Source organism: Struthio camelus, chromosome 7 (assembly GCF_040807025.1).
Source record: "Struthio camelus isolate bStrCam1 chromosome 7, bStrCam1.hap1, whole genome shotgun sequence".
Classification (NCBI taxonomy): Eukaryota; Metazoa; Chordata; class Aves; order Struthioniformes; family Struthionidae; genus Struthio; species Struthio camelus.
Window position 1 is genome coordinate 38,012,349 of NC_090948.1, and position 13,256 is coordinate 38,025,604.

Genomic DNA, 13,256 nt, shown 5'->3' on the forward strand with positions numbered 1-13,256 from the left:
AGTTGGCAAGTATGAGTATCTCACAGCAGCTTCACTGCTACCAATACTTTATAAAAATAACTTTTTCTTCTGCCCTCGGTTCTCTGAACTCCTGAAAATACCTGGCCTACTTGGAGGGAGATATTGCTCTGTAATGAACAGGCTAGTCATCTAAGGGCTGCTATGCGTGCGTTCTAAAGCTGCTTTTCATTGCTCTGGCAGAATACAGGGATTTTTTTTTTTTTTTTTTTTTTTTAAGGTGAATGTAGCGTCTCTACTATGCTACCACAGCTGCAAAACCTGGGCACGCTATAAATAACAGATAGATCCCTACAGTTCAGCACAGATGCCTTTTTAGCCTTTATGTATGTGCTGTACTTATACTAGAAATGTGATCACATTCTTCCGATAGGAAACTGTGTTCAGCTTTGTATATTAGAGAGAAAGTGTAATCCCACCAACTGCAGTGGGAACAACCATCTGCAGTTTTCTCCACAGTTAGACCTTTGGGCCGATGGCATTGTCTTTGTTGCAGTCGGTGGTTTAAAATCCTGGATGTAGTAAAACTCAGAAACAGCATCAATTCTACTAAAGTCATGCAATACTTCATTTAAACTACTGGCTTTGCTGAAAAAACTGGATTTTTGCTGTTCAACATGGGGTTATGAGGCTTCCACTCTTCACAACTATGTAATGGAATACAAACGTTTAGCTAAGAAGTAAACAAGTTCATGTTTTGGAGTTAGGAAAAGAGAGCAAGGACTCAGAAATTTAGGTCAACAAACTTTAATTAATTACGGAACTAATATGAATTAAATGTCACGCCTCAGCTTGCGTTCTTCTAGATCCACCACAGACATGTATGGTGAACTTTGTCATAGTTCAGGAGAAAAAACAGAAGAGGATCTTGTCATCTTCTCTTCCTTATGTATGTGGGATGTTTTCAAAGCAGCAGCATATGACAGAAAAATACACTTCAACTATGCCCTTCGATGGTTTCGTCCTTACTCAACGCTGCCTAACGCAGTCGGATGTTAAACAAGGGCCTTCCGTAAGAACAAGATCAGAACTGACATCCAGAAAAATGCAGCCATGTTTTTACCTAACAGGCATAATATCCACAGGAAACCTCAAAACGATTGGATCAACTATGCAGTGGTGAAAACCACAGTGAAACAATCCAAGTGACAAAGTATTTTCATTAGCCACTAGCACAGCAGCGGTGGCACAAAAAGAAAAAAAAAATACAAATTACTCTGCAGGAAATTCTGACCATAAAAACATTATTCTTGCTTTAGTTTGAGTTTCATCACTTTGCTGAAGTGGTCAGCGTCATTTCCTTAGAATCTGACTCTATGGCGACTCTGATTTTCTGACGATTCAGAATCTGACAATCAATCATCTGCATCGTCTTCATGGCGATTAATATTGGGAAGACGGCAAATAATCGCACACAGACAGGCTAATGCAGATAGCTACAAACACGCAACTGACTGCAACTGTTGACTGTAAGGTTTTTAGGTAACGTGATCATGTAATCAGATGATCGTTTTGGCCTATCATCTGCTTTGGTCTTATTCATCAGGTAAACATTTTAAAAGATGCCTTTTTAATTTCACTTTCAGAACAAAATTTTCATGTATGTAAAAACAGCTTTTACGTTGGAAGATTATGTGATTCTACCGAGAGGAAATGTTTCATACTGATCCCTAAATTTCTAGGATTAAAAGCAGTTAATATTTTATCGTACTGAATACCTAAGGAGGCTTTTAATAAACATTTTCACCTATAACCCATTCACTTGAAAAACAGGATGTACTAACTGCCTTCATTAGAAACGGGCTTTTCAGGTCACAAATTAAGACAGCGACTCTGAAACGATCTTATTTAAAACTAAGTTTATTAACAGTGTACTTGTGATTAATTTCCCTGGGTTTATCTTGATGCTCTGCTGTGATTATGTTCACAGTTGTTAACGCTGAGTCATCTTTAAGTGCTGTGAGTATGGAGTGAAATATAACTGAACTCTGCTAATTACATCACATTTTGTCACTCTTCTTGAGGCACAGGAGGAGGGATTCGTAACCATCGAAAATGAGGAAGAATGCATCAGAGAGATCCTGTTGAATTGGAAGCTTTATAAAAAGCTGCAGATGTAAGTTTAATGCGTGTTTCCTAACAGGAAAAACTGTATGAACTATGCAGTGCCACAGTCCTCAGTTTTGGTTCTCTGAAATTCCATGGAGCGTGAACCAAAATCATTCCTTTGAAACTACTTTATGAACTGGAAAAGGTCAAAGAAATACAGCAGTAATTCTTCATTGAGCAGTGCTTGCTTATTTCCGCTTCTTGCTCATCTCTGAAGCTAGATGGAGAGAAAGGCGCAGGGTTTCGTTTGTCTTACTTGCGTGTAACTTTGAACGCCGAAAAATGGTCTCATACGTTACTGTATGGTCCTGTTCACTGCAAGGCCCGCTCACAGCCACGGGACAGCTATGAAAAGGGAAGTGATGTGGTCTAACTGAATGAGAGTATCAGAAGTGACGACAACAAATACTTACAGTGATTTAGAGCAGTCTAAGCTGAGGCAAGCAGCCTTCTCAGCTACAGGAGCAGGCTGTGAAAAAGTGCCCAAGAAAGTATGCGCATGAGGAATGCCAGCACATGTATCTTTTAACAACTACTTGAATATTTTGGTGTGCCAGGGCAACTGTGACTCCCCGAAGCAAATACATATACACATCAATTTCTCTGGTACATTTGTTTGTATTTTAGATAAACAGTAATAAAAATTCCACATAATCTAACAGTTACTAAAAGGTGAAAACGTGAAAGAGTTGCTCTAAAAATACGGAAGCCTTAATGCCACTTTGAAGGGCATTCCTAAAACCTCATTAGAATTCATGTTCCTGTCTGGTCACCAAATTCTTGACAGGTTATGGGGCCAAATTCAGAGAGAAGCTATGAGCTTGCCTAGAGGAATGGAAAGTTTCTTTTGTTTCAGGACCCTAAAAGAAGAGAGTATATATAATGCCACAAAATAACAACTGAGAATAGCAATTACTTTAAACGTACTTCCAGGATTTAAAAAAAACACAGTGAGAAAAGAGTTCTGTAAGTTAATGGATGATTTGGCACAAGAACAAAGACATGTAGAAGTTACAAGATTTCTAGCCATCAGAGGAGTATGAGGATTTTAAGCATCTTTGGAATAGGAAGAGTAAGGGCAAGATTTTTCCTTTTTTTAACTGACTTTGCTACACGTCTAGCAGCGATTATAGCTGTGTCCGCAGCAGAGGTATCGGACTTAATGAAGGAAGAGGCCTGGTTACATCCTGTGTCCTTAGGAGGGCTTTTCTGGTTCTTTTTTTTTTTTTTCTTTTTTCTTTCTTTTTTTTTTTTCAAATTTACGGTTTACTCATTTGTTTCTAGTGTTTATAGCATGTAATTAAATACAAGCAACACCTGTAACTGACTGGTGTACTGCATCTTGTACAAGATGCTACAGGGAATAAGTACCACAGATCAGCTGACTCAAGGATATCAACCGGTGTGTTCGCTCTGACCCAAGGCAAATGGAAGCGACTTGAATTAATACAGAAAAAGGTGAAAATAACTTTAATGATCTCACATTTTGCAGCAGCTAAGAGGGTACACGCTGATTATTAGCATGAACAAGTCATGGCTACTTTTTTCCTCCCAGTAATTTGTTCACGTGTCCTAAGTCTTGAGTCACTGAAACAATACGAAAAAGGAAAACTTTTGGAAAGAGGAATTTCAGCAAGACTGTGAGTTTCTATACTAAGCAGAATAAGAATTTATGACACTCATCTTCCGCTTTGGTACGGCATTTTTTTCTGCAACTGATGGGTGACAGTTATTGTTTTAAGTTTTAATTTTCAATCGATGAAGAAAAATCTAATCTAGTAAGATCCGGAATAAGGGCTTCCAGACATTGTGCCTTGTTCTCCCAGAGATCACAACTGTATTAATCAAAAATCAGTATGTTTGGTCTTGCTAGCTGGAATCTGCAGAGACAAGAAACCCTAACAGGTTGTTGCCGTTTCATCAATATCAGAAAACACGTGCCATATACGAAAAGAATCAAAACTGAGGGGGAGAGAGGCAGTATGTGAGAGTTTGGAAGAGCGCAACTCTACCGTGCTACTGTGGACCTACAAGGCAGTCGTAAAAACTATGAAAGTCACCGCTTCACACCACACTTGCACACTGAACTCTCTTTCCGTTGTGCCATTGGCACGGTCTGGCTGTAAAACAACCTTACTTGGTGAAAATGATTGCCTGTGACAAACTGCTTGGTGTATTAATTTCCTCAGCTACCGTGCTGCCATCTTAGCAAGGAAAATGAACGTGCTTCCGCGTTTCTGTAGATCCTGGTTGGTTGTTTTAGCTGAGCTAGGTGAAGCTGTAGGAACGCAACAGCAAGTAGGTCGCCCTCACAGCTGTAACGTGTTGGATTTTGGACTAGTTTGCACGGAGCAGCCCAAGATGAGGGCTATGTAAACAGGAGCCTTCAGCTGCTTTTGCATGCACCAGTTCTGTCTTGGTTCAGATGAGCAGCATGTCAAAAAATCTAACTTTAAAATTTCACCTTACAGTGACACTAATTTTAACTCTGGTTCACACTTACCAAGTTTCTTTGCCCGAGCGCTGTTGTCAACAGCGGGCATTAAGCTGGGTGACCGTTGCAGTCACCAGTGTGATTTCTATGCGCAAAGCCAGACTGCAGAGTATATGAAGCTATAACCCCACTGTCTGGGGCTGTCATTTCACAAGGAACAAAACAGTTTTGTTGCATTCCATTCTAATTTAGATGACAGAGACTTTTTTTTTAAATGACAAAAAAATACCATCAAAACAGCCGGTATGCAGAAGACTACCCAAAAGAATATGTACACTGAACGGCATTTGACATCTATAAGCCAAAGAAATGGCAGGGCTGGGGGTGTGGAAAAGAGGAAGATAACCTAGAGACAGCAGAAGCACACATGCTGCAAAATATTTGGTGATTAGGGTGGAAAAAGTACAAGTTCAAGGAAGAGAAGACAAGTCAGTAGCCTTACTGACCTACTGACTGTGGTGCTCAGAGCTAGCACCTTTCCAAAAGAGATACCACTGAGCAGAGCTTGATCCCAATTTAAACAGTACTGTGTTCCCATATCTAAGCTGACTCACCTGGATACTAATGGGTTGTTTGTTTGTAACTTGCCCACGGAATTCAAGAGTGGACGATGCTATACATCTAAAATGTTGCATTCATAGCTAAAAGCAGTAGTTGAACACACTAAAAATATATACATATGCATGACTATATAAAGAGATGTATATATACATTTGGGTTTACACACACACACACACACACACACACACACACACACGCGCGCGCGCGCGTTCTCTCTCGCTCTCTGTCTCTCTAGCTCTCATGGATGAGGAAAAGACTCCACACACACATTTAAGACAGGATCTATAGCTCTTGGACTTGCAAAGTTTAAAATCCACCTATACATCACATCCAGAAATCAAGAGAGAAAGGAAAATCGGACAGGTAGATGTAGAAATGTCACACTTACTTTTGTGGAATGACCATCTCAGGTGCTGGAAAATTTTATGGCTGGCTTAATCTGGGACCGAGTTTTAGTGCATTACTACATAAACAACCTACCTGATTGGCAATCAGGCGTGCTAAGACATCCATCCTTGATCCTGACTCTGAAATCATTTTTGCTGCGTTAATTACATCTGATGTGTTCTTCAGTGGGCCTCTCCCCCTGCACAGGAAACAAAGCCTCTACTACATCATTCAACAAGTGAGAATGAATTCACATAGGGTCAGAAGAACTCAACTGTAGGAAACAACTAATCCGTACAGAAGAAACATTAATAAACATTAATTAAATCTCCCCCCCCCACACACACACACAAAAAATCTTTTCTTTTAATGTCCCACAAATTTGTATTGTGTGGCATCAGCTAGATACAGAAGCACTAGAAAAACGTCACACAGTATTTTCACATTGGAAGCACTGGAATAACCCCCATGCTAAATCCTACATATATTGATTTTTCAGCCCAGCCCAACTATGTTACATGGCGATAATCCTAAAGAGGGAGTGGCCAGGTTTTAGTGCCGAGATTACTCGTGCATTTTGCTTGTCCCTGGGTTTAAAACAAGTTTATGTTCTTTCCTTTCCAAGGATTTTCCAGTAAATATGTTCAATGAAAATTTGATGTAGTCTGGGACTCACTGTGGCGCTCTGGTCAGAAAAACCTAATTTTAAAAATTTAACTGGTGTATATAAGCATTAAATGGGACTGTGAACAGAGCTGCAGTTAAAACTAACAAGCACCACTCAAAATCTAGAGATGCAATAGCTCAAATAGTTACCAAATCATCTCAGAAATTATTCAGAGAAAAATTTTCAATTTAGGGAGACTGTCAAGTGCCCTGTGAACAGGTTGTAAAGAAGCTCTCTTTAAAAAAAATTTTTTATTTTTGCAAAATCTTTTTGGAATCGTAGAAATAACCTGTAAATACTTAAGGAAGGTAACCCTGACAACCATTACCTTTGCATTTTTTGTGCCTCACTCTCCTCAATATTAAAATACTTTTTAACTAAACTCAAATCAGCATTTATTACTTTTGTACTTCACACACACATCAAGTGAGCAAAAACAACCATGCTAAATTCAACTTTGCATTTCAAACTCTTTCACCGCTAGACTTCTGACTTCAGTTTTTAAACATTTCATCCCTAAAGGCTTCATATCATTTTCCAAGTACTGCAATGGACAAAGGAAGTGGACAAAAGAGAAAAATGACTGAGACTACTATAAGCCTTTTCCTTAAAGCCAGTATGGCTTCCTGCATAAAGAATTAAAGGCATTCCCCCCCCCCCCCCCCCAAAAAAAAAAAACCCTCGTTACTACAGTATGCAATGTGCAGTCATACGCAAACTTTGTTAGTAAAAATACTTAGATAATGATGATAATGCAACGTGGCAGATAATGATTAATCTCTTCTTTTGTTAATTAAATGTGTTGTTTGGCAAGGAACTAGTTATTGATCCTTAGGGAAAAAAGCATACTTTACAAATTACAGTTGCTTGTTATTCTCCACTATCAAGCCCACATCTGGAAAAACCCAGAATTTCATGGACTTTGGAATAGTTTAGGCTTTACTGTACTACAGAAAGCAATCTTCTTGTTACGGAAAACCTGCTGAGAGAACTGATCAGTGTGACAAAGAAAAATACTGTAATTTGGAGGGGAGAGGGCAATCTGTAAATGCAATCCCATGTATAAAGGACACGTATTAGGCGTCACCATACCCTTTATTCGCCATTCCTGATTTTTACGGTCTAACTCGTGTTTGCACAACTGAGCATGTATACTGCAGGCTGAATCTTCTCAGGATTTTAAGTCCACTTATTCGTTTTTCCATGTTATTTCCATGGTGGTAATTTCCAAAGGACTTAACTAAGTCAGTAGTTCACAGCAAGTCGTTTTGATGCTGTACAAACATAAGCAGTCCAGTCCCCTCCCGGAAAGCTACAACCCAGTCTATCAGTCAACCAGTACAGAAACTAAACACAACCCAAAACTGAAGAAGTGGGGAAAGGCGAGAGAGAGTAACAGTGGCAACTCATTTCTGCATTGGTGATGCTTACGAGTATTAGCCAGGGCTTTTCTTGCATTCGAAGACACACTGGATGAGTATGTTTGAAGGTGAAGCAAAACAGCAATTTCCTTATACAAGCAAGTCCTCAGAGACTGCAGCAGTTCTACACAGGGAAAGTACTTCAACCCACTGTTGAGAAAATATTTCTTTCTACCCCAATTACGGTCATCATGAGAGCCACGGGAGGAACTCCTAGCAAGGAAGATTGACAAGATTTCTGCTCCACGTGGGACCTGACTGCACCAACAGTTGAAGTTCCCTCTACTCCATTCTCTAAGAAACAGGGGGGGGGAGGGGGCAGGATAAGCTATAAACCACAACTAAGTCTTGAAACAAACGCATAGAGGTCAAGACCAATTGCAATGCCTCAGTCTTAGTTTTAAAAAAAATGATGGAAAAAAGGTGTTAACTTAGTTATGCATTTGGGGAGCACTCCTTTTCTACATAAGCAGTAAGACAGATCTGTGCTCCTTTTTTACCTTTATGGAAATCCAGACCTTTTTGAAAAAGTACAGGTTTAATTGCCCTGGAGTATGGGATAACGAGTATGAGTCCCAATTTCTGGTCTGTGGCCACTCTATCCACTCAATGCTTTTAAAAGAGTAGCTGGGAGAGTACCTCAGATGTGCTGAATCAACAACCAAATTACGAAAAGGACTACTGAAAAACTAGGATGAAATTTCTCGGGGTGGGGGGCCAACTGCCAATTCTAAATCTGGCCAGGAACAATCAACTGCTTAAAACAAAAGCTGAAATAACCTGTGTTGTGGTTTGCAGAAAAAAAAAATGTGTTGCAGTGGAGCAGTCTGAACGTTGAGTCCGTGAGGTACTGTTCCGAAACCAGCTGGTGCCATACACAGGCAGCTAGCCAACTCAAAAGTTTCTGCTTTCTCAGTTTTGGTAAGACTGCAGCTGCAGCTGTGTGTCTAGTTTATATGAAGAAAGTTTTGGCAAGATTGGAGACGGCGCAAATAGCGTGATTAGACACGTAGAAAAGTGGAAATTAGGAGTGGGGGGGGGGAAGGAGAAAGCAGGAGCGAGAGGCTACAAGATACACACGTAGCAGTCTTCATTTAGGCTGCGTGGCTGCAGTGGATAGGAGCAGTATTAATGAGCTTGCATTTTTAGAAAAGGAGACTCAGGTGAGGCTCTGCAATAATGAGGAACTGGAACAGAGCATCCAGGAGGGTTGGGGCATCTCCAAACACTGGAGGTCTTTTAGACCAGACACACATCTGTCGTGAATGATGGGGACGAGTGAGGGCACTTTCTGAGGTGTCTTCCAGTTCTGTGATTTTAACTTTTAACATATTTCATGCTGTTTGGCGACTCTCAGTTTCAGTGCATGCTGCCTTCTAATCTAACAGGTGCAGCACCTGTGCACATTGTGAATTCCCAGTTTTCCCGATTTAGCACCAGAACAGCAGATTCAGAATGTCACCCACTCAGATTAACTCCTTCACCCCAGATGTTAGAGGAGACACAAAAGTCCATTAAATCGTCTAGGTTTCTTTCCCCCAGCCAGTAGACAGCTCCTTACTAGATTTATATGTACTAGTATTTTCTCTGTCAAGCTTTAAGTATGAGAAACCACTTTGCTTAGTAGGCTGTTTCACCGAGTTCTAAATCTCACTGTCTGGATTGTTTTTCCACAGATATTCACCTCAGTTTTCTCTCTCTTCCTTCCTGTCTCCCCATGTAGAGGCTTGTGGGTCTGGTTTTGACTCCTGGCATGGAAGATCTAATACATCTCTCTTCCTCACATTTCACTGCTTGCAAGCACTAAAAGCCTTATTAACTAAGTAAATCTGTAACACATTCAAAGCTACGCAAACACAACCAAGACACAACGTTATTAACGTTTACGAGCAATTATATGCCCCCAGGGTACCGCCGGATTGTTACTAGGTCTCTTATAGCAATTGTTCTACCCAGTGAGGGGACTGGGACAAACAATTTGCCAGAGATGTCCAGGCTAACTAGAAGGAATATTATTGGACTCCACGAGACAAAATGAGTTTACAGTGCCCCAACAAAGTCAGTTTACAGTGCCCCAACAAAGTCGTAGACTAACAGCTTCACAGCAATGTTTCTTGAACGGTATAAACATAAGGAGAAACAAAGCTAGGACAGGCGGCTACCACTGCTGTTTCCAAAACAGGTGGTTTTGGAAAATGGCAGGATAGAGGGACCAAAGCCTCTTTAATTATTTTTGCCTCCGACCACGAGGAACAGCGTATCAGTATAGTAACACCATCCCTGTCTGTGCATCACCCTGAACTTAACTACAGAGATTAGTGAGCATCAGTGTCGGGCATTATTTTTGGCTCTTTTTCCTTTACACCGAAATTCCACTCTGAAAAACAACTTTTGAAAATTTTCTTACAATTCTCAAGTTAACTACTTAAGACTTAACTTTTTGTTGTCCCCTCAAATCCTTTGAGGATTTGATGGAAATATGATGAAAATATGACGGTCTTAGCCATGTATTCTCCAGGAACGGACACGCGCAATCTTCTGCCTCCAAACAAAGCTGAGTGGCTTACCTCCACTCACTCTGCTCACCTCAGCAAATGTTTTGTACTTCCCCTTCATTAGAAGCAGCAACAGGGCACTCTAATGACTAACCAGTCTCTAAAAATAAACTACTATCTGACAAATATACATTTAACATCAACTGCCATGAAACATGAGCATCGCAACTGCTGTTACCTCCAGAGCACAGCCCGAGTGGTCTTTGTCACGCTCAGGTCTTGACCTTGAGACCCTGATAATTCCAACATCTGCTCTAATTCTAGCCCAGCAAATCCTGACAGGTTGCACTGTAATCCTAACCTTTTTGAAGGAGTGTAGAACACACAAGAAAATTAGTCTAGTGTCCCAGCCATATCCCAGACAATTAGCTCATCAGCGTCTGCAGACCTAAATTCTAGCCCCAGCTCTAGGCCAGCGACTGCAGTAGGACCCAGAACTCTTTCAGCTATGATGCTTGCACTGCCCGACCTGCAATACCCTGGGGCTCCAAACGCAACCATGATCGGAATGAAAAACTTTTCTCTGCCCAAGCTAAACCTAGCCATGCAGCCTATGGAGGAGACTTCAGCCCTAACTCGGACTAGTAGTCCTCTTCCAGACCCAGCAATAAATCTAGTTCTTTGCTCTTCCTCTTGCAACCAAAACTCAGCTCTGCCTCCAGCCACGTCATCGCTGCCAACCCCAGACCACTGTCCATCTGGGCAGCTCACACTTTTATCACCAGTGAGCGTTCAAGCTACGCAAGGAGGATTCACACCTCACTCGTTGCAAATGCTCTACTAACTTACAGAGTCATTCTCCCTTTTTTCCTAGGACAGTTAATTTTTCAGTCCTGCATTAGCCCTGCTTCAGAGAAACAAAGCGGACACGTAACCAGAATTTACAGATACAGGATTCATGCCTGATGTGGCTGGAAAAAAGGTGAAACTCCCAGCTCCTGGGTGACTGACTGATCTAACTGCTAGAGTATGCTACTCTCCTAGCAAGACTTTTATGCAAATCTTCTATCACTTTACTACTCACAGATCCCAAACGAACAGGGGAGCCTGAAGATCGCAGGAGGGATGTAACCCCACGCTTAGTGTTTCTGTGTGGTTTTTTTCCTGTCTGACCTCTCAGCTCGGCCTGCACAGTTTTAGATGAAATTTTAGAAGTGCGTGCTTCCTCCAGTACTCTTGCTAGCATGCATGGTTGCCCAGTTCTGACTGTTGGGATGCCAGTCTGGTTCGAGGATCTGAAATTACACTTTTTAGAATCAAGTCATAAGCACCGAAGCCTTTATTAGACCTGGCTGCAAGTCTTTATCAGTTATACCTACACAAAGAGGAGGCAGCAGAGTTCCTCCTTTCGTTATGGCTGCAGATGCAGAAGCAAGAAAGATTCTCATTTCACGCACATGCTAACCAGTCTAAGTTTACCGGTTCGGAAATCAGGAGGAAAAAAAAAAATCTTTATGCTAGCAAAACCGCTCAACTGATTAAAGGCCAGACCCACGCAACATTACAGATATAATGACTAAAGCAGGTGCACTCATTAGCAAAGTAAATGTAATATAAATAAAGTGGAGCCAGACAAACAAAGGGCAGTGTGAAGAAATGTGAAAAGCTGTAAGGTGAATGATCCTAAACTCTCTGTATTATAAGAATGCTGTAGCTGTAATTACCTCTTGCAAGTGAAGGAATTTTACGACTCACAAAAATACCTGGATTATAAGGACCCGGCAACGGGTCGTGAAAAGTTCCAGGAAAACGTGGCATACACAACATAAATATTTTACTTGCTTTTCTAGAACCCCAGAAATTAAAGTAAGTTTATGAAAACAGAACATTTCTCTTCCTTCTTCTTTTTTGCCTTCCTGCATTGGGAACACATCAGTTCTGCATCTCCCACAATGAGGGAATGAGGGAGAGGAGGTCCAAAAGGACACACTTTTTTTTACAGTGTAAGAGCAGTGTGACAGAAGATAAACAGATACCTTACTCTGTAAATGAGCACTACATGGGCCGATCCGGGAAGGACAAGTTCTTACTGGACTGGTACCTCTGACCACCCTAGGTCAGCCACAGGCCCTGTTGCAGTTCTGAGTGCCACTCTTCAAAATCTCTTGGTAGAGGTGTTTGTTAGGTGAGCAGGAGACCTTCATTTTGTTCATCAGTTCCAAATGCTCTCTGCTGAGAGCCGATAAATCCTATCGATTCACAATCAAACAAACAAGTTGGGAGCGTGCAGAATAAAAGAGAGAGATGAATAACAGCCAACACGATTTTTCAAGGATAAATAGAGTCAGACCAACGTACAATAAGTTTTCATGGCCTCTGGGAAGATGAGCAGCAGTAAATACCACACATCTTCAGCTCAGTTAGGCTTCTGAAACTGTCTCCTATGGTATTTTCAGAAACTGTCTAAGGAACATGTGGTCCAGACAAAATTACCGCAAAGGAGATGCAAAACTGCTTAGAAGAGCATACTCGCATACTCCAAGATTGGCTATGAAAGGGCCACTGTGTCACACGGGAGGGACAAAAGGAGAAAAGAACTTGGCTCTGTCGGGATCTGCCTTGGTTTCTACACTGCTCTGTTCTTTATTAAATAATTACCTGAATGAAATACGCTGGGAGGCCAGAATTAATATTAAAAACTATCTGGAGAAATTACGGAAAAAAGAAGTAGTTGCAATTAAAAAAAGGACTCAGGTACGAAAATCAAATGCACAGATACAAGTGGAAAGTCATTCCCTAAACAACAGTACAGCGAGAAACACTTTGGAACTCCAGCTGAATCACAGATTTATCAGGAAAAAGGCAACAGCGGAATGGTACAGACAAAAAGGAAAGTAACACTTCTGCTCTTCTGGGCAGTAACGAGGCCTCTGTAGGAGAAATCTGACAAAACACAACATTCCTAGAAAAACCTAAGATTTTGGTATTACTTAATTTAGACCAGAGAAGACTGAGCACCGATATAAAGGGCTGGGTTTGGGTTTGCTTCCTACAGCTTTAGCATCTCTGCCCAGTGCTTTGACTGACCTGTGATGGAATAAGCA

The 13,256-nt window shown here is 41.1% G+C and overlaps 1 protein-coding gene across 13 annotated transcripts in view; it reads right to left on the reverse strand.

Annotated features, from left to right (window-relative positions):
• The window catches only part of CTNNA3 (catenin alpha 3), a 571,770-nt gene that overhangs the window by 29,897 nt on the left and 528,617 nt on the right, over positions 1-13,256 (reverse strand). For all 13 annotated transcript variants that reach the window (XM_009676053.2, XM_009676026.2, XM_009676018.2 and 10 more), the window contains one exon: positions 5,663-5,768. In XM_009676053.2, the coding sequence (XP_009674348.2) occupies positions 5,663-5,768 (106 nt within the window). The remainder of the gene's footprint in view (positions 1-5,662; positions 5,769-13,256) is intronic.